The 20,157-nt window shown below is 52.9% G+C and overlaps 8 protein-coding genes across 8 annotated transcripts; 3 read left to right on the forward strand and 5 right to left on the reverse strand.

Moving 5' to 3' along the window:
- Positions 1-1,795: 1,795 nt before the first annotated feature.
- On the reverse strand, positions 1,796-2,598 carry A1O1_03767 (uncharacterized protein; the record flags this gene model as incomplete). The annotated part of the gene is made up of 2 exons (XM_007724667.1): positions 1,796-2,536; positions 2,593-2,598. 2 exons carry the CDS (start codon positions 2,596-2,598, stop codon positions 1,796-1,798), a joined length of 747 nt encoding a protein of 248 aa, XP_007722857.1.
- A 643-nt stretch (positions 2,599-3,241) lies between these two features.
- Positions 3,242-4,294, reverse strand: A1O1_03768 (uncharacterized protein; the record flags this gene model as incomplete). The annotated part of the gene is made up of 1 exon (XM_007724668.1): positions 3,242-4,294. The coding sequence occupies one exon, from the start codon at positions 4,292-4,294 to the stop codon at positions 3,242-3,244; it is 1,053 nt and encodes a 350-aa protein (XP_007722858.1).
- Positions 4,295-5,177: 883 nt separating this feature from the next.
- On the forward strand, positions 5,178-7,251 carry A1O1_03769 (uncharacterized protein; the record flags this gene model as incomplete). Its single annotated transcript, XM_007724669.1, has 2 exons — positions 5,178-5,233; positions 5,292-7,251. The coding sequence occupies 2 exons, from the start codon at positions 5,178-5,180 to the stop codon at positions 7,249-7,251; spliced, it is 2,016 nt and encodes a 671-aa protein (XP_007722859.1).
- Positions 7,252-7,772: 521 nt separating this feature from the next.
- On the forward strand, positions 7,773-9,671 carry A1O1_03770 (uncharacterized protein; the record flags this gene model as incomplete). Its single annotated transcript, XM_007724670.1, has 4 exons — positions 7,773-7,848; positions 7,906-8,475; positions 8,546-9,267; positions 9,330-9,671. The coding sequence occupies 4 exons, from the start codon at positions 7,773-7,775 to the stop codon at positions 9,669-9,671; spliced, it is 1,710 nt and encodes a 569-aa protein (XP_007722860.1).
- A 229-nt stretch (positions 9,672-9,900) lies between these two features.
- On the reverse strand, positions 9,901-10,836 carry A1O1_03771 (uncharacterized protein; the record flags this gene model as incomplete). Its single annotated transcript, XM_007724671.1, has 1 exon — positions 9,901-10,836. One exon carries the CDS (start codon positions 10,834-10,836, stop codon positions 9,901-9,903), a length of 936 nt encoding a protein of 311 aa, XP_007722861.1.
- A 1,113-nt stretch (positions 10,837-11,949) lies between these two features.
- A1O1_03772 (uncharacterized protein) lies at positions 11,950-12,738 on the reverse strand (the record flags this gene model as incomplete). Its single annotated transcript, XM_007724672.1, has 1 exon — positions 11,950-12,738. One exon carries the CDS (start codon positions 12,736-12,738, stop codon positions 11,950-11,952), a length of 789 nt encoding a protein of 262 aa, XP_007722862.1.
- Positions 12,739-14,357: 1,619 nt separating this feature from the next.
- A1O1_03773 (uncharacterized protein) lies at positions 14,358-16,223 on the forward strand (the record flags this gene model as incomplete). Its single annotated transcript, XM_007724673.1, has 1 exon — positions 14,358-16,223. The coding sequence occupies one exon, from the start codon at positions 14,358-14,360 to the stop codon at positions 16,221-16,223; it is 1,866 nt and encodes a 621-aa protein (XP_007722863.1).
- Positions 16,224-16,838: 615 nt separating this feature from the next.
- On the reverse strand, positions 16,839-20,101 carry A1O1_03774 (uncharacterized protein; the record flags this gene model as incomplete). The annotated part of the gene is made up of 2 exons (XM_007724674.1): positions 16,839-17,938; positions 17,998-20,101. The coding sequence occupies 2 exons, from the start codon at positions 20,099-20,101 to the stop codon at positions 16,839-16,841; spliced, it is 3,204 nt and encodes a 1,067-aa protein (XP_007722864.1).
- Between the last annotated feature and the right edge of the window lie 56 nt (positions 20,102-20,157).

Raw genomic sequence — 20,157 nt, forward strand, 5'->3', positions numbered from 1 at the left:
CCTCTACATCAACAGTTTACAGGGCCAGACTCTGTGAATCTTATAGAGACTGATTCTCTTCAAGCTAAGACAGACTCTGGAGAAAACGCCGAGGAACTCAGCCTTGCGCTATCTATAGTGATCTGGGCTTATACTAGTCAGGCGGAGATATATCCACGCAGTCTCCGCTAACAGTGGAGTAAGATATCATTGGCTTTTGCTGCTAGACATGGCATGGAAACATATCTTCCTCGCCTGCGGAAGGATGTACAAGTCTAGAATGGTCACTTGCTAAGCACTGATGGATGCTTTATCTTCTGAAGGCTGGCTTGAAAATCATGTACAGATTTGAGAGACTGTGTACAGTTCCCTTGATCGCTGAATGAGAGGAAGGCCATTTTGTGCCTCAAGTCTCCCTTCCCAACCGTGGTCATGCTCAGCACCATGCCAATCAACTCCTGTCCAATAATCTGAAGATGATGACCAGAAATTACCCAATCCAGGCTCCTCCTTGGTTCCATAACTGTTCAGAGACCAGGTCTGCAGATGCTCACCAACCTGACCTAGATCAGGCTCTGCTGCTGCGTCCCATTGCTCGGGCTCAATGTTAACAAAGCATATGTGGTTTGCTTCGTCTGCGGAGTGAATATGGCGTTCTCTTTCGATCATGTCGGACCATTGTATTCCATTTCCACTGAGTGCCTCGATCAATATTGGTAGGCTGCTGTGTATGACACCATCCGCAGGATTGTGGAAGGGCAAGTATGGTATTGCGTTCTGTATCTGTGCAACAGCAACTGGATCTGGTGTAGCTGAGAGCTCTGCTGGGTCAAGTGTGACTGTAGCCTGGAACGACGATGTTGACGATGAGCTGGTCGTTTGGGACAGAGGAGGTGTGTTGTTGTGATTACCTCGATCATGATCATCCAAAAAGTCCCTTGAAATGAATGAGGACGATGAAATGAGTATGCTGGCTGGCCGAGGACGAATGGGGACAGGCATTTTGATGTCAAGCGGCTTTCTAGCTTGGGTGTTTTTGCCAGAGCTTGATATGGTCTCTGCTGCTAGAATATACTGTCGGAGGGCATGTTGCTCGAGTACTCCGGTTGGAGGAGCGTTGGAAATTCTCATCGTGAGGGCTAGGGAAGAGGTGGGCCGGAGAGGTTCAGCTGATGAGAGGAAGTCGCCGAGAACAGTACAACGTCTGCTAGTAGTAGACTGATTTCACAGATCAGCACAGGAATGTGAAATGGCAGCGGAACGTCTTTTAAATGAATGATAAAGTGATAAAATGTCAAGGCTCAGGATGCGAACTGTAGAGTGGTTGCTTTGCCTCGAGTTGGGCTTGAATGCTGTGTCGCAGTCAAGTGAAGGAAAAGTCTTCACCCAACTTTGGCAGTTACGACTACGCAGCATAACAAAGGAAGGCAGTGAGAAGTCTGCAGAGAGCATTCACGAGGTCTACGTCAAGACTACAAAGGCATAACACAGTTTGGCTACGGCATGGAAGGATGTCGACCAGCTAGACCTTGTCGTCTGATCAACGTTAAGGAAGCAGACCATGTTCTGAAGCAGCTTTATTGGGGTATGTTGTCTCTCATCTCTCAAAGACACAGCAAGAAAGGGAAGCAGTTCATGTCATGCCCGAAGGCATAGCAGACCGGTGCCTCCAGAAAACCCTTATCGGTCCTATTCTCTCTGTCCTTCCTTTGCAGCAATCACATTCCCTTGTGACACCTCTCTCTCTGATACCCATCCCAATGTTTGCAAGTCACTAGCAGAGTGCTTCAGCAGGCAGTCTCAAGAAATCATTGGCTTATTTCTTGATCTGCTCCTGCAGGCGTTCAAACTCCTTGTCGAAGTCACTCCAATCCCACATGACACTTTTACAGCCGGCCATAGCGAGCTCTAGTATCGCCGCGTGCTTTTCTTCATCGGTTGCACAACCGCCAACGTAGCCCATGACGGGAATTCTTGCTCGAACCGCAGCGGAGGCACCAACAACAGTGTCTTGTATGACCATGCATTCATGGGGCTTTGCGTCGTACTTATCCAGGATGTGACGGTAGATCGCCGAGTCCGGCTTGGTCACTGGGGTGGTTGTTGCGATAGACAATGCCGAGAATCGGTCTTTCGCAAGGAAGAATTGGTCGAGGCCAGAGTTTGACAGAGCGGCTTCAAGGCAGGCCTTTGAAGACGAACACGAGACGGCCGCGAGTGTGTACTCGTCTTCCTCGTGGAGCTTGGCCAGGACTTCCAAGACACCCGGGCAAGGCTCTGCACCCTCCTTCAACTTGGCGATCACCTGGTCCTCCACATCGGCAGCCACGTCTCGCAGCTCATACTTTCTCAGTCGAAAGCGAAAACGCATCATCATCTTCACAGCCATGCCTCGTGCTGTCAAGTCTCGATGCTGCTCTTTCAGCTCCTCAGGCGTGTAGCGGTGGTCGATCCCATTCAATGCCAGTTGTGCATTGAGAGTAGTTGCTATGGCTTTGAGGATCACATTCTCTGATTGAACAAGAGTGTTGTCGCAGTCGAACAAGATCCATTTGATCTACAGAGAGCGTCAGTCAGCATAGAATGTCAGGGATAAAAACCTGGGAGACATACCACCATCTTGTCTTTTGTCTTACTAGATCGGCTATGTCTGTTGTGGCAGAGACACGGGCTCTCCAAACCGGTGGCGAGATAGAGCGAGTTGGAGTGAGAGACTGGGAGAAGAAAAGAGTCTGGGATTGAGGGACTAGAGTAACTCTTTGGAAGGAAGACTTGGTAGGATGTGAGAAAGGAAAAGAGAACCACAAAAGAGAAGATTCTTCTTTGCACAGATCGGTGAGGAGCGCAGGCAGTCAGCAGTAAGGCGGGAGTTTGGTAGCCTCTGGTGCACTGCTGGAATGAACGAGTCCCTGGAGGTGCCAAGCCAGCAATAGAACAGCGTCTCGGTCAGTCACGTTACTGTATCAGCACTGGAGAAGGCAGTGCAGGACCAACAGGCTTGTGTTATCTTTGGGATGGTGCAGTATAGGAGTGTTGTGAATTGAGTGGACAAGGCTGGACAAGGCTGGACAGCAACTCATCCAAGGTTTAAAGACTCATCCATGTATCCGGCAGTGTCAAAGCTCCAAATCAGATCTGTCAGCCACAGACCCGCTTGTTTTTGAACAGTTTGCTTATGTCCAGACATCTCAGCCCCAAGACAATGATAACGAGCCTGACCAAGAACCACTGTTTGGTTCATCTCAGATTCTCAGAGTTGGCCTCAGGTGTATGGTTGGACATCTTCAGGCTTTCCAATTTCTTGTGGAAGAGGCACCTTCTCAGTGTAAGGCTGTTGGGTATTGATGAGCTTCTCCATCAGATCGATGACCATATTACTCGCTTGATTGTCTGCTCGCTCTTTCCTCCATGACCAGTAGATATTCCACCACCATTGGTGAGTCTCACCGTCCCTTCCCAGATGCCCGGCTATGCCTCTTGGACCAATTTTTCGCTCCCAAGGTTTGTCCACAATGTAATGCAACACAACCAGCTTCTCATCCGACCAGATTTGGGGATGCCAGTATCTCATTGTTTTCAAAGCGTTGTATTTCCACGATAAAGGCTTCCATTTGTCGCGGAAGAAGTCAGCCAAAAAGTCTTGATCGGGGAATTGATAGGTCTTTAACCGATCGGAAGTGTTGAAGTAGTCGAGCATGCTGTTCCAAAGGCTTTCACTGGGGTGGAACAAGAGCATCCCACCATTGAGAAGTCGGTAGGTCGGTCGCGATTGTGGTGTGATTTCTGGCGCCACATCGTCTGGACCCTTCAACGGTGTGTACGCACAGTTGCCCTTGATCCAATCTGGAGGTGCCCAGCTATCATGATCGAGGTTACATACGCAGGCATGATTGGCACCAAGCCAGTCGCGGCTGGGGAGCTTGCAGTCAAATATCTCGTCCGGATTCTGGAAGGCTGCCATGTCGGCATCAAGAAAGACGGCCTTAGTGTAGCCCAATTTGTATACCTCGAATGCACGTAGCTTGGTGAAGGTATCCCTGAAACGCTGGGCAACACTGGCAGTGTTTTCCTGATCCTTCCGTGGCAACAGAAGGTCGAGCTGCTGTAGTTGGATACGACGATAGTTTCGCCCTTCCTGTTCCAAGGCATGCACAGCTTCGTGTCCTAGCGAGGCGGTGTACTGTACAAGAAGTGGATAGTTGGATTCGTGCTGGTCTAAAGTGTGAGCGAGGATTATGGCGCCAGGCACATAGGACGGTTTAGTGACCAAGGTCACCCAGCAAGAACTTTCTGGACAGCCCACTGTAGCCTCCATATCCCTTCGAAGTCAGATGGGCTAATGTCAACGCTTTGGTGCGTGTGGCACACAAGGCGATGGAGCCATAGAGAGTGTATAAAGTATTTCCTACCTACCTCTCCATCCGTCAACGTTGTTGGGTTCGTAAACCTACAGATAGCTGCATGTAGTTAAATCAAAGTCATGGCGTCATTGCCGATGAAACCGCATCGACGGCGCTGCTCAGTGCCACAGCAGCTGCCAGGTTCCCCTAATAGCAGGGTTCTTGAGGAGGAACAATGGAGATTTATGTATGCACGGCGCTAGAAGGAAGAACAGTAGCCCTGTAACCTGTTCCAGCTAACAACTTCGAGAAAGTTGAAAGGGGGGGAGTTGAGATGCTCTCTTGGACGAAGGATGTGAGGAGCGAACCAATCGTAGGTGCTCACAGCCCTTGACCCAAACGAGCCTTCCCATTGGCCGAGTAGCCCGGTTTCTCTGCCGACGGCGGGCCGGGGTCCGACTGTTGATATAATCTGCCCGCCCTACTGTGATTGGTCGTTGCGGTACTAATGTCCGTTCCACGGGGAATGTTAGCCGAACATGCTGCTGTGCTCCCTCGTAGTCCCCGATTTCAAGACCACCATCTGTGCACGACAATCAACCCCCCTCAGACATCACACTCAAGCTGGAATTAATCGTTATCTCACGGACACTCCCTCGGCTTCCTCTTCTACCGCATCAGACTGACACTCGGGCCTCTCTATCCTCCTACACGTGTCAACTGCTAGACTGGGGTCTGTTTTGCACCCCAATTGTATCCAGCATTTGGTCCACTCGGTATTGATAGCTCTGTTTACCCACATCCGATTCCTGCAACAAGCGACAACTGTCCATCCAAGGCTTTGTCTGACATGCAGACATGGTACTGTTGGAGAAGCAATGGGTGAATGTTCAAGAGAAAACATTTACAAAATGGTAATGCACCATCACGGCCTGCTTCTGCGCTGCCAGCCCTCTGACAGACTATTCGCAGGTTGAACAATAAGATCGCCCCTCGCGAAGTCTCGGTTAAGTCTCTTGTGACCGACCTCTCCGATGGAATCATTCTCATCCACCTTCTCGAGGTTCTTAGCAATGAATCACTCGGACGATATGCGTCAAATCCCAGGCTGCGGGTGCAGAGGTTCGAGAATGTTAACAAGTCACTGGAGTTCATCAAGAGCCGGGGTATTCAGATGACGAATATTGGCGCCGAAGATGTAGTCGACGGGAACAGAAAGATCATTCTGGGTCTGATATGGACACTCATTCTCAGGTTTACAATCTCCGACATCAACGAGGAGGGCATGACGGCCAAGGAGGGTCTTCTCCTATGGTGCCAGCGAAAGACTGCTTGCTACGAAGGTGTCGAAGTGCGTGACTTTTCTACTTCTTGGAACGACGGCCTGGCTTTCTGCGCTCTCCTGGACATCCACCGGCCTGACCTCATTGACTTCGACACTTTGGATAAATCAGACCACAAAGGGAATATGCAACTTGCATTTGACATTGCCAGCAAAGAGATTGGGATACCCGATCTGCTCGACGTTGAAGATGTAGCCGACGTCCCCAGACCTGACGAGCGGTCGCTTATGACATACATCGCTTACTGGTTCCACGCATTTAGTGCAATGGAGAGAGTGGAGAATGCTGGGAGGCGAGTAGAAAAGTTCGTGAGCAACATGCAAGGTGCATGGGAGATGGAGTCGGCTTACGAGAAGCGCATGCGTGCTCTGCTCCAACAAATTCGCCAACAACGACAAACATGGCATAACTCTACGTTTGAAGGGACATATGCCGATGCAAAGGCGCAGGCCAATGAACTTTCCAGCTATAAACGAAATCAGAAGAGGAAGTGGGTGGCAGAGAAATCAGATCTCGCAGCTCTTCTCGGCAACATCAAGACCAAACTGTCAACCTACCGGTTGCGACCCTATGAGCCCCCGGCAGAGCTTCGACTCGAAGTGCTGGATCAAGAATGGGCCGCTTTGGGTACCGATGAGCACGCACGAAGCAGACTCATTAATGAAACCATCCGGGACATCAAGAATGCGCTGAGACGAAGTTTTGCCGACAAAGCCAATGACTTTGCCTTGACTCTCAACACGCTTTCTCTAGCAGTGTCAGGACTGGAAGGAGATGTGGAAGATCAACTACAACACGCTCAGAGACTATCCGCCAACTTGGCCCCCCTCGAACAATATTTGGAAGGAATAGCTTTCCTCGATGAGAAGTGCCAGGAGGCGAACATCGATGAGAATGATTTCACCACTTACACATATGACGAACTAATGTATGAGCTGAGCTTGGTCAAGGCCAGCGTGCAGAAAAAGTTGACCTTTCTCGAGAACCAAATGGTGGCGAGAAGTATGACCAACCTCACTCCGATCCAACTCGAAGAGTTCGAGTCAGTCTTCCGACACTTTGATCGGGACGGCACCAACACCCTTCACGAATTGGAGTTCAGTGCAGCATTGGCCAGTCTTGGTTTGGTCTACGATGAACAAGAAATGCACGAGAGGTTCCTGGAGGTCTGCCATAGTGGGCTCGATCCGACCATGTCACCTGTCTCCCGGCGTCAGAGGGAGAGCCGTGGAGTTGGCTTCGAGCAGTTCATCCGGTTTATGGTATCTGTCACTGAAGACCAAAACAGCGCTGAACAGGTATTCCAGTCCTTCCGAGAGGTGGCAGATGGGAAGCCGTACGTCACAGAGATGGACCTGAGACACTCCTTGATACCCGACGACCTGATTGAAGATCTGCTGAGCAGTATGCCGGAGCATAAGGGGCCGGATCTCGAGGTGGACAGAGATGTCCCTAAATATGATTATATTTCCTTCATGCAGGGCATGGTTGGAGACGGTGGCGACGATGATGACGACGACTCAAGCGTGAAAAGAGACGAGAGAGGTCGGGTGAATGGCGATAAGACGCCCACTACTCCCCGACGGTAGGGTATTCCTTTCAGCCTCGTTTTTGCTTTTGCAGAATACCGTTTGGATTTGTACATTGCACTGCAGCGGGTGTTGGATTGAGCGAGCTTCGGTCGATTGGGTATGCTACTTACTGTATGGAGCAGTTGTCATTCCAGCATTTGTGGCCCGCCGGCTACAATGAAAATAGCGAACGGCTGAATACACATACATTAATGGCCACCGACTATCTAATCTGCCATCTAACCCTGCAATGCCGGCATATTGCATCCTGGAGTTGTCTACTGACGCTGACATCTGAACCGAGGCAAGGCTTGACCAGTTACACCAATCACTCTTTCGCCTCGGTAGCAGCGCCGCCTTTCGGTTGTATCTTCGCGCTTCTCCTCTTCATTGGACATTCGACGTCCCAAGGTGGGATGAGGTGGTACAAGAAAGCAACGGCCCCTGAAAGCAGCAACATGATTCAAAGTTTGACTGTGAAATGGCACGTATCCCTGGCCACTGATTCTCCTGAATTGCTTCCATAAGTGGACGCCACGATGCCGCGAAAGACTGTTTATCTGCCCACGAAGGACTATGAACTTCCAAGCCTCGACCTGCTGACGCTGATCTATGGTGAGGAGGAGAATGGGGTTGTCTCATCGAGGCGAATCGGACTGACGTGTCATATAGAGTCTCCAGAGGCTTGGAGCAAAGAGTCGACTATTGTCCACGCTGAAGCGGCTCTGCCCTCCAACAATGTTACGAAAGCCCAGGCACGGGACTATACCAAGAGAATCGCCTATCACTTCAGACATACGTACGGAATAGGCGCCGACGGACCCGGTAAGGATGTGGTGGTTTGCATCTCGTCAGGTCAGATCCTCCTCTCCGACATCTTCTATGGCGTCATTGCAGCTGGAGGCGTCTACTCGGCAGCAAGCTCGAGCTTCACTCCCCTGGAGCTGGCGAGACAAATCAAGCAGGGCAAAAGTCTATTGATCGTGGCCAGTCCGGACTGCACAAATGTCGCGGTCAAGGCGGCACAGAAGTGCGGAGTTCCTCTAGATAGAGTCCTGGTGCTGGATAGCATGGGCGGTAACAGGAGCATCCAGGATGTCCTGGGCAAGGGCCAGAATCTCATCGAAGGCGACGGCAAGCTGAACGAAAGGTTGGATTGGGAAGTCATCACGGACAAGGAAGTCTTGTCGAACAGGGTGATCTGTCTACTCTACAGCAGTGGCACCACCGGTGCCCCGAAAGGTATGTGTATTGTCAGTCCAGCTCCGAAAGGGTCTTGGAGGTGGGCTACTGACCCGTGGAACAATCATAGGAGTCAATCTGTCACACCAGAATCTTGTGTCTGAAGGCCTGATCCCGCAATATATGGTGCGAGAATTCTTCAATCGCCAACGCCGTCGTGACCCAACATACCAATTCGAGTACCGAACCCTGGCCCATCTCCCTGCCGCGCATATCGCAGGCTGCCAGGGCTATCTTGTCAATCCAGCCATCGCGGGCGGGACGGTGTACTGGATGCCCCGATTCGACTTCGCCAAGTTCCTCGAGTACAACAAAACGTTCCAGATCACGACATTCTTCACCGTGCCGCCGATCTACCTGCTGATCGCAAAGAGTCCGCTCGTGACCGACCAATTCCGCACACTGACCCACGCGATCACGGGCGCGGCACCGATGGGGCCGGAGCTGATGGCACTCGCTGAACAGAAGCTCGGCTGCAGCATCAGCCAGACATGGGGCCTGAGCGAGACGACGGGCAGTGTGACGGCGATGCCGTGGGACCGGCACGACAAGACGGGATCGGTGTCGCCCCTGTTGCCGAACACGAGGATGCGTGTCGTCGATGACGATGAGGTGGACGTCGAGGAAGGCACGGAAGGCGAGTTCATCATGCAAGGACCTATGGTCACCAAGGGGTATTGGGACAATGAGATGGCGACCCGTGACAGTTTCACCAGGGACGGGTTGTGGTTCAAGGCAGGCGATGTCGGCGTTGTCAGAGACGGCATGTTCTACGTCGTCGATCGGAAGAAGGTAAACAAGATTGGTCTTCCATTCTACCGCTAACCGTTACTGATTCGTGCCGGCTTCTCTAGGAACTCATAAAATACAAAGGCCTACAAGTGGCTCCCGCAGAGCTCGAGGCTCTGCTACTCTCCCACGATCTGATCCTCGACGCGGCCGTCATCGGCGTCTCTGACCCGTCCGGGTCCGGCAATGAATTACCCCGTGCCTATGTCGTGGCCGACCGCTCCAAGATATCGGCCGAGCAGATCAAAGACCATGTCAAGCAAAACTTGGCGCAGCATAAACAGTTGCGTGGCGGTGTCGTGTTTCTTGACGCCATTCCCAAGTCGCCGTCAGGCAAGATCTTGAGGAGAGAACTCAGGGAGCTGGCCAGCAAAGAGAGACACGCAAGGCAGGGGGCCAGGCTGTGAAGCTACAGGCTGAATCTTAGCACGCGGACTTGGAAAGACCGACTGAATGAGAGCTCGTACGTTCACTATTTGCTTGTGGAGCGCTTGTTACATAGCAGAATACCATACATTATCTTACAAACAAGGCTTCCTTTCAGCCCTATTCCGGCGACAATATAGTTTTGAAGAGGGCGGTGCTGGTAGTCAAGCCAGGGCCAGAGACAGGGTCCAATGAAATGCCCTCGAATTATTATATCTTCCAGACCTTGACATTGTGCGGATTTTGCGAGATCGCATGAGCAATAATCCTGCTGACGGTGCCTTGCTCCTCCCGACCATTCCTCCATTCTTTAGGACCAGCAAGGTATGCAATAAAGCCTGGGGGCCCTGAGATAAGAATCTGACGCTGCTCTGGAGAGGTGGCGAACCCGGTAAAAAAGTCCTTGTCGTCGAACCGCGACAGAGCTCGGAAAACAGCGTCTTCGTCAATCCATGTATCTTCCGCATTGACAAAGTATTCGACGGTGACTTGGCCTGGATACTTCTTCTTGAGCGCTTCCAGTTCCTTCACCATGAGACCCTGTTCCTGGGACACCGCAGGCGGAGGCTTGACCTTGGGTTTCGTGAAGAATCCGGACCAGGTCGGCTTCGGGGGCACAGCTTCGGCGGGCGGAGCATCACTGACGCCGCCCATGCAGTCTTCCCGAAGTCTGTTGGCCCAGAGAATGTGTATCTTCTTGTTCTTGTTTGCCTGCTCCTCGCCTGTGCCCTTGTTGCCTTCGAAGAGAGCGTAAGCGGCCTGGAGAGCCGGAGCAATCCCAGTCCCTCCGGCAAGGAACACAATCTGGCGAACATCTGGGGTCAACTTGTACTCGATGTTGGGACCCCTCAGTTCGATCTCCGCACCGATAGGCAGTCTGTGCAGGTAACTCGAGACTTCGCCATGAGGGTCATTCCTGATCAAGAACCTCAACTCCCGCTCGCCCTCGTTGTTATCGACGCCCACAGGTGGCAGAGGGGTGTAGGCTCTCACAATCTGCAGTTGCGGTTGTATGAAATGGACGTTCCATATACCCCTCTTCCAGGCGTCTGTGTACCGCTCGAGGCCTTGCAAATCTCCTTTAGGCTTCAGATGGAAGATGCTGGCCGTCGACGATACTCGTTCTCTGGAGGCTAGGGAATACATGGCGAAAGACTTGTCCTTGCTGTACAGATTATACAGCTGCCAGGCTGCTATGACCCCGGCGCCAGAACATATTGCTAGGACGAGCCGACGCGAGGTGGCCTTCGATCGAGAGGAGGGTTTAGCATCGGGAGACTCCCGGGTCCCCTCAGAGGCGGAGGAATTGTGGCGAGTAGGGTACCCTGGACGAGGCCATTTCGGGACACGCTTCACGTTGCGCGATGCTCCAATTGAGCACCTCGCAAACATCGAACGCTCCCTCAAAGTAATCGCCGGACAGATGTGTTGCAGTTGCCGCCAAAATCCGAATATTGCAGTTGAAATTGGGGAAGAGGTTAGAGTAGGAGACAACTCGCCGCTTTGAGCGAGGCTACGCATGTTACCTAATATGGAAATAAATCTTGCTTCTTTAACTGCCTCAACTCAACGTCAGGCTTTGATTGTGATGCTTCATCTTGACCTCAACTTCTTTAGAATTGCAGCATTGCCTGCCCGCACCCGATCTTTTCAACAAGCAGAAACGGGGAGGGATGTGCAAGGAGACATTGTATTATGCCGCTTCTCTGATCCTAGGTAACGTTTCCGGCGGAAGCCCAAAAATCTCTTTGTTATTCTCTATGCAGACGTACTTTTCAGGGGCACCTAGCAACGTGCTTTTCCAAGGTAGCCCCTGATTGATAGCGTCATAACGCAGCAAACTCTCACGAACCACGCGCTTCAAGGTTCTGGAATCCCATTATTCGCCGAATTTTGGGGGCGCTTGCGAGGATCTCACTCCCATTCTTCTGGCATCGTCCTGCTCATCTGTTGCTTCACCAAAAGACCTTTGACACTTCCACGACCAGTACTTCGATTGGGCGTACCACCGATAATTTTCGGCATTTTGGATGGCCTGATAGACGCCCAAATTCTTTACCAGTCTGGTGTTCAATGGCCCCCTAGAGATACTTCAGGTCAGCGCATCCGCTACATAGGACTTGAAGACTATAGTATCTGCACATGGGGGCTGCGTGCCTACCCACCCTTCAAAGCTTCCGGGATTTCACTTGGACACTCCGGAGAGTGAAAGAGGAAAGCGCACGTTGTGACCTTGAATAAAAAATGAAAGAAATCAACTCACGATCCGTCGGAAGGGTTTGGCCCGTCAAAATCCCCGATTTGGTGATCTCCCATTTCATTCATCTCTATCAGGTCATGGTAGTTGGGGATATCTTCCAGGAGATAGATCCAATGCAGCAGCTCGTGCAGAAGTACGCCACCAGGGCTCGACATCCAGTCGGTATCATGATCACCGAGACCATCGCAGGTGTATCCTGGTAAGGGGCGTCCTTCCGCGTCGCGTACATGGTCAGGTGGATTCTCTATCTCTTGTAGCGAAGGGTACTGGAATGTCTCCTCGCACAAGGAGATCAATGCTACATCACCAAGTGCACTTGGATCGAGGTATGTGAAAGCAAAGACTGTTCCTCCCTCCGACTGTGTTCCGCAAAGATTCTTTTCCTCGGGCAGTGCGGGATGATTTCCAATGGCGATTTCCAGCTTTGCGAATTTTGGCTGCAACTCCGAGGCCACACTGGCGCTGGAAAGGATCTCAATGACCGTCTCTTCGTCTATCTGATGATCCAGAGGGAAGTTGGCAATTGTTTCGAACACATCTTGGACAAATGTTGCCTCTAGAGCTCTGAAATATCGAAGGAAACTTGCATCACAAGCGCTGAATGTTGTTGCTGTTACTCTAGCCAGTATTAAGGCGTCCATGAATGATTCTTGCAACTTTTGATCCGCCTGTTCCAGAGTGACGTCCTCTGCGATGGAGAATTCAGGGAGACTGGCGTTGCAGAGATTACTGCCCAGGAAAAAGACAAGCAGGAAGAACAGCGATTGACTTAGTGATAGGGATCCCATGTTGTGTTGCCGGTATGTGATATCAATGCTGAAGTATGGCGCTAACGATCTCAACAACGGCGGCGTGCAATCTCAATGTGGTGGATTTCAGCACTCCTGAAAGCAGAAATGATTGATTTCGAAAGATCCGACTGCAGCTAATCTGAGTGTCACTATGTGCTGGTTGTACTTCACTCCCACTGACATGACTAAGTGTTGCCATTCACAGCATCAAACACGAGGCAGTACCCAACTCCATGGTAAATAGTGGCGGTATGGTCGGGGTTCGAGCAGGCTGCAATGTGAGCCGTTCACTTCTGCATCTGCTTCACTTCTCGGACATCAATGTGTACACTTCACTTCTGGTAGGAAAGCTCGCCACAGCGTGGCGCAAGCATTTAAATAGAATCTGGCCTACGATTGCGAGGATGCTTCCATGCAGGAGGGCGCCGGTTTCTCGTCCCTCAGAGCTCGCTCCTACGAAAAAGTCTTTCTCAGTATCGACGACCCATTGAGCCAAACCATCATCATCCAGCTTAACATCCTCTCACGCTCCTGGGAAAGCGAAATTGACAGTCCCCACTTCCGCTTTGATACCCCGTCGTCTTGCTTCAGCCAGAGTGAACCCAACTGTAGCCACGTGCGGGTTATTTACCACGACCTGAGAATTGGCTCCACTGTCGGCTGTGGCTGTGAGCTTGCTCCAAGGTTGGGAGGAGGCAATGTAGCCACCCTGGCTCTGGAAATGATTGCGGCAGCCGCACAATTGCCCTGATACTCGCCCTCGGTGGTTCCAGTCAAAGGTATGGTCACAGTCAAACCACTACTCAACATCGCTTCTGAATGTCCAGGACGGGACCAGCCTTGCCTCCAGAGGTCCATCGCGGAAAAGGATAAGGTACCGCTGATATTCGAGGACAAACCTTCACTATCGGATGATCCACTTTGGTGCTAATGTTTCTGCCACATCAACCATCCTCTCCGCAGAAATCATAACGGGAAGACCGCCCAGGCGACCATTATACTATAGGAGCTGAGATGATACTCTTGGTTGGCCTTGCGTGTACTGTGATGCGTCTCAAACCAACCACCCAGGAGAATCATTCGCTGGCAGGAAGAGTCTGCGGGCAATCGCCATTGGTTCATTGTGAGCCGTGATACCAGGTCCCGAGAAGTCACGTCACAAGCGATAGTGCCAATGGTCTTCCAATCTGACATCCTGAGACTTTGTATATCAAGATTCCGATGAAGATCTGGGGTCGAAAAGGAGAAGCCAATAATGACTAAGAACGTAGTCAGCAGAATGGCTAGAAGCAAAGCGGCGACTGCTTTCACTGCCAATCACAGGTCGTCTATCTTGATTGCTGTACTAGCGCAACTTCTCTAAACATCTAACATCTGTAGCCCCTTGGCAACTGTCAATGTCTCCATGTTCGACTATTCAATCGCGCCCCGTCAATCGCATACAGTGCGTGAGAACAGCTGGCCAAAGTTTTGAATTGTCAATGTTCCAAAACACGGCTTCGATCCTTGCAGCTATGTCTGCCAGTGACTGAGAATGCCATCTCGTGTGATAACCCGCGGAATGACAGTCGTCTCCTAAATCTCGACGGCTCCCCTCTTCCTCCTCCTGAACAACCATGCCGCCTCCGTCTGGCTTCACGGAAATCCAGAGGCCTTCACACCTTTCCGGGCGGGATTCCCTCGAATTGGCGTCGCTCGCTGACTCCGAGCCCGATGAACTCCCTGATTCCGAGGTGTCTTCCCGCTCCGGGATCTCGTCGTCTCGCCGCATCTCCTTTGAGAACGAGGACCCCCTAGACGCCGCCAACCCAGCATCCCGCGACCGTCTCCATGGCAGGTCCTACTCAGTGTCGTCCGCCTTTGATTTCACGCCAACCCTCTTCCCCCTCTCCTCGACCGGCGGGGGATACACTGCGCTTGGAAACCCGTCCACTGTCTCCCTGGATAGACGTGCGGCGCTGCAGAGTCTGGAGAAGAACAAGACATTGACATACATGAACGGCCTGTCGTTGGTGGTGGGACTGATTATCGGATCGGGGATCTTCTCATCTCCAGCACAAGTAAACTCCCAGGTCGGATCCCCTGGAGCGTCATTGATCGTATGGACAATATCAGGAGTACTGGCATGGACTGGTGCGGCATCGTACGCCGAGTTGGGCGGTGCAATCCCCCTGAACGGGGGTGCTCAGGTGTACTTGGCCAAAATCTTCGGCGAAATGGCCGGCTTCCTCTTCACCTGGTGCGCCATTCTTGTCATGAAACCCGGGTCCGCAGCCATCATTGCCATCATCTTTGGAGAATATGTCGTGCGGGCGGCGATTGGCGCCGAGGTCGAGGATGTCAATCCGTGGATCAACAAGGTCCCGGCGCTCCTCGCGCTGATGCTCGTCACGCTGTTCAATTGCGTGTCGACGCGTTTCGCAGCCCGACTGGGCGATCTGTTCATGTTCTTCAAATTCATCGCGCTGATTGCCGTCACCGTCATCGGCGTCATCGTCGCGGCCACGGGTCTCTCGTACAACAGCCCGGCCAACCGAGACTGGCGAGATCACCATTGGTTCGAAGGCACGTCGACCGACATCTCCAGCTGGGCTGTCGCGTTGTATGCCGGGCTCTGGGCTTACGACGGCTGGGACAACACGAACTACGTGACAGGCGAGTTCAAGAACCCGAGCCGTGATCTCCCCCGCGTCATCCACACCGGCATGCCCGCAGTGATCGTGTGCTACCTGCTGGCCAACGTGTCGTACATTTTCGTCCTGCCGCAGGAGACGATCGACAAGTCTAACACCGTGGCCGTGCAGTTCGGCAGCAAAGTATTCGGCCCCATCGGCGGGCTGGTGCTGGCGCTGATCGTGTCGGCGTCATGCTTTGGCGCCTTGAACGCCACGACTTTCACGTCCGGCCGCCTCGTCTACGTTGCCGGCCGCGAGGGCTATATCCCCGAAGTCTTCGGCAAGATCGGGTTCGGATACTCGTCGGGTCCACAGGAGACGTCTCTGAGCAGCATGCCGCTGAACAAGCTGCGCCGTCGGTCCTGGCTGTCCAAGATGCTGGGCCGCATATTCGGCGACGAGTCCATCGGCTTCGGCTGCACGCCGGTCAACGCCATGTTGCTGAACATGGTCATGTGCATGATCTACATCTGCCTGGGCGAGTTCAAGACCTTGATCACCTTCTACGGCGTCGCAGGCTACTCGTTCTACTTCCTCACCGTCTTGGGCCTGATTGTCCTGCGCATCCGCGAGCCCCATCTCGAGCGCCCTTACCGCACCTGGATCACCACCCCCATCATCTTCTGCTGCGTCAGCCTGTTTCTCGTCAGTCGCGCCGTCGTCGCCCAGCCCTTGCAGACTGTCATCGTCATCGCCTTTGCCGTGAGCGGAATCCCCGTCTATTTCTGGCGCGTGGCCGGCCGGGATCAGTCGACCGGCTCGGGCAGGAGGGAAAGAAAGTTCTGGAGACGCTGGGGGCGGACTTGATGAGATACTTGCTCAAGGGCGAGGCTTCACCCTTACTACGATAGAGGAATCATATATGTATGTTGACGTTGTTTTCACGTATTGCGTATCGCCAGCAATAGGGCAGAAACAGAGATTTATTTATGGCATCTCCCTACATCTCTTGGGTACGCCCCAAGTTGACCGGACCGGATTACCTATCCAGAGTTGGATCGAACACAGGGTATAGTGTAAATCCAGTGCATGGTCCGTCTGTAAAGATCATCACGCCCCAATCCCATGTTTGGGGACATCGTCCATGTTCCTTAAGAACAAGGAAAGGTGGGCAAAGTCGCCTGGGCTGTTGTTCCCCTCTTGTGTTCTGTTTCAACCCGCCATGCCACGCGAATGCTCGTACAGCGTGCATGGCTGTGTTGCATAGACACGCAATAGGTATGCGAGATCGCAAAACGCGTCCCTGTAGCATTCGCGGGTGGCCCAGTATATAGAAGAACCCCAAACGCAGGCCAGGTATGGTACAGGCTATCATTCTATCATTTCGTCGTTGAAAGGATCTGGGCGCCCCATCAAGCAACAGCACAAGACAGCCGACTAACTGCGTGGAAAAGCAGTCCGTTCCCAGTAGTCTCCGGCAGCTCAACCCGCCCACCAACCTCTGCTGCGCCGGGCAGGCCGAGCAGACCGGGATTCGTTCAAGGTCGGAGTGTTCGATCCGCCGGATCCAGTGAGTGTCTCCGATCTCTGTTTCGGATCCTTCGGCACGTCTATATCGGCATCGCGACTCTCTCGCTGGGTAACGACATCCCCGATACCACTAGAGGCTCCGTCGATCACCAAGGTGCCCTGATCGGACGGGGCCGGTGTGGTCGAGTTGAGGCTACGGTAGAAGGTCTCCACCTTGTCAAATCTGGGGTTATGCTCATGCTCATGCTCGGCCGCTGTGGCAGGTTCCTTGGACACGGGCGTGCTGGTGGTAGCACCGGGTGAGACAGAGGGTTGATCTGCAGGAGAAAGGAGCTCTTTGGATTTTCGAGGAGTGGCCTGAGGAGTCTTCCTAGCCGCTCTGCTTCCCACTTTGCCGATCTCTGTAGCTCGGATCCGAAGACGACTCGTAGAGCTCCTGGGGGCAGGGTACGTGGCCGTCACAAGCTTTCCGTCGGTGAGCACCACAGCCTGATCCTCAGGCTGCGGCTCAGATTCAGACTGCAAGGCCGACTCAGTAGGGAGTGGGCCTACCGGCTCCCGACGCCTGAGCATGTCCAGAGTGATGCGATCTTCCCGATGGAGCGGCAGTTCGGCTTTCTCGGCGATCCGGAGTATGGTTGAGGCCGGGTGGCGGATGCCGAAGCTGTTGAGGGTCCGGAGATCCTGGCGGAAGGATGTGAAGAGGAAGTAAGCCTGGAGGCTTGATATCACATCTTCAACAAGCGCTGGTCTCTTCCGTCTCGGCATGCGCTTCAGCTCGTGGAAGTTTGGATTGGTCTCAAAGGCCTTCCGAGCCATGGCGTGAGCAAGCTGTGCCACATAGGCGGCACCTGAATGTCTCAGAGGCGGGGATCGCGCCAAAAGGACCCTGTCTCTAGAGCTCTTCTCTTGTCCTAGCATGTGAAAGTCAACCGGGCCAAATTCGGCGGAGGGAGGCGACGTCTGGGTTACCGCCGAAGGATCGCTCGATAGCATCTCGGCGCAGGAAAGATGATACATTTGCAATGCTGCATAGGCACGCGAAGCAAGATCTAAGGCTCGTCGTCAGTGTTCCGGCTCCAAATGTTAAAAAGTGTCTCTGAATACTTACGGGTGAAGAAAATACAGGGATCCTTGGTACCCAGTTCGCGGATGGCACGGGCCACGTCGAGATGTGGGAGAGCACTGCCAAAGCTCTGGGCCGCCATGAACGAGAGGATAGCGAAGCTGGGATCATTCAGATCGCCACGGCGATGCATTCGGTCGTAGCTTTTATTGATGCCGTGAGTCTCGATTAACTCAATGCCGAAGTGTTCCGCCAGGATATTTTTCTGGAAGCCGATGTTGACTCCAACCTTCAATATAGCAGGGTTACCAAGTGTCTGTCTGAAACACCGAGAATGCAGAACAACGGCTGGGTTCATCAGACCTAACGCAAATATAGCCACTTCGCGATCACTTGACACTATCAGATACTCGACTGGCGATGACCCAGTGGGAATACCCTTCGCCCCTGCCATGGTGATGGTATCAACGCCAAGGACTTTGCACCGGGCAAAGCGTTGCAGGACTAAATATGCTGCCTCCGGAGCGGTCACAAAGTGGACGGGTATCGATGACTCCGGCTTAGAATAGAGCTGAGCGTTCCTCTGCCATGGCGGGCTATAGCCGAGAGCCGCCGGCGGACATTTACCGCTGGGTCGAGGCAAAGCCGAAGCGTCTGGAGGAGGGTCAGCAAACAGCATCAGATGGCTCTTCTCTCGTGGACGGTGAAGGATCCCCAGATACATGTCGGCAGTCCCGCGCCACAACATCGCGAGGTCAAGTAGATTGTAGAGCTCGCGTCGGGCAGCAAACAGCTCGTTGGCCAATGTCGCGAGAGCTTGAGAAGCAGGTGATGACTGGTCCAGAAGGCCGGAAGAGCTGAGCTCATGCGCCAATTCGGCGATTGTCGACATCCTGCTGATGAAGATGGTGACAGGTCTGAAATTCGACAGCTGAGCCTCTTGTAAGGCAAGGTTCGTTCTCATTCCGGTCGCCATCGGAGCAGAAAACGTGTCTTTGAAGAGTTGGTGAGCATCTTGAGAGACCACTTGCGCTTTGAGCGGGAGGAACTGATGTCTCGGGTGGTGTACCAAGTTAGTCCGTCTTGAGAAGGGAGACGCCTGAGAAATCATCAATCGCAAATGGTGATAGTGGGTGTTGATCCGGGTCGAGTTGTTAACTATCTCGACCGAAAGCATGTATAACCTGGTGTGGCGAGCGTTAAAGTCGAACACCTCGGGGACACCGGAGTTCAGAAGGTAGGTTGTTCTGACTTTGCGAAGCAGATGTAGTTCCTGTGCTATGACTGCTGCATTCTGAATAAGTTCGTGACGCACCCACAGGATCCCGATCATCGCACGTCGGACACGGGGAGTCTTCGATCCCCTGAAGAAGTCTGGTATAGTAGTATCTGTAGGTATAGCAGCGTCGGTATTCCATAGTCCTCGCTGCTTCAGGTCCAGCGCGATAGATCGTAGAGTTGACATGGGAAGCACTATAGTGGCGACATCATTCATCTTGTAGCCGGTTTCTCTCAGAATGGGATCCACACTGCCAGCGTTCTTGATAAACTCGAACTGTCGCGCCGTCGACTGGGCTCGTTGCAACAAGTTGTGTCGGAATTCTTGCATTCCACCAAGAAGCTGCGTCAGGCCGTTGTCCACAGCAGACAGCCTGGTGGCCACCTGATTCAATCTTCGCATGATGGGAGCGACAAGCTCCCGCAAATGATCCTTGGTCCACTGTTCCAGGTACTCTTGCCGTGCCGCCATCCGGGCTCGCGACAACTCCAATGCCACTGTCTGCTTGTCATGACGCTCAAGATTGTTGAGTATATGCCATGCGTGTTGAAACTTCTTCACACGCGCCGCTTTTCTTGCCTCCTCTCTGCGTACTATTTCTTGTTGCCTTGAGAGTTCCTGTCGTGCGTATTCTTCCTGCCTGGCAATCTCCTGCAGGGCAAATTCCTGTCGTCTTGCCTCCTCCAACGCAGCTAGCATCTTCTGGCGGTTTAACTCCTCAACTGGACTTCTTGGGAGCTCTTGTTCTGCATCTCGCGAGTTGTCCACACGTCTCTTGTTGCCTGACGGCGGTGCAGGCTTCAGACCAGCGGCATGACCCAACTTCAGAGGCAAGCCTGGCTGCGAGAGCCGGGGTGGATCCGAGGGCATCGTCAACCCCGGCGGTTTCTTTGGGAGATGAGGAGCAGGACCGCAACAAGTCGGAG

This window comes from Capronia coronata (genome assembly GCF_000585585.1).
Source record: "Capronia coronata CBS 617.96 chromosome Unknown acBCG-supercont1.3, whole genome shotgun sequence".
Lineage (NCBI taxonomy): Eukaryota > Fungi > Ascomycota > Eurotiomycetes > Chaetothyriales > Herpotrichiellaceae > Capronia > Capronia coronata.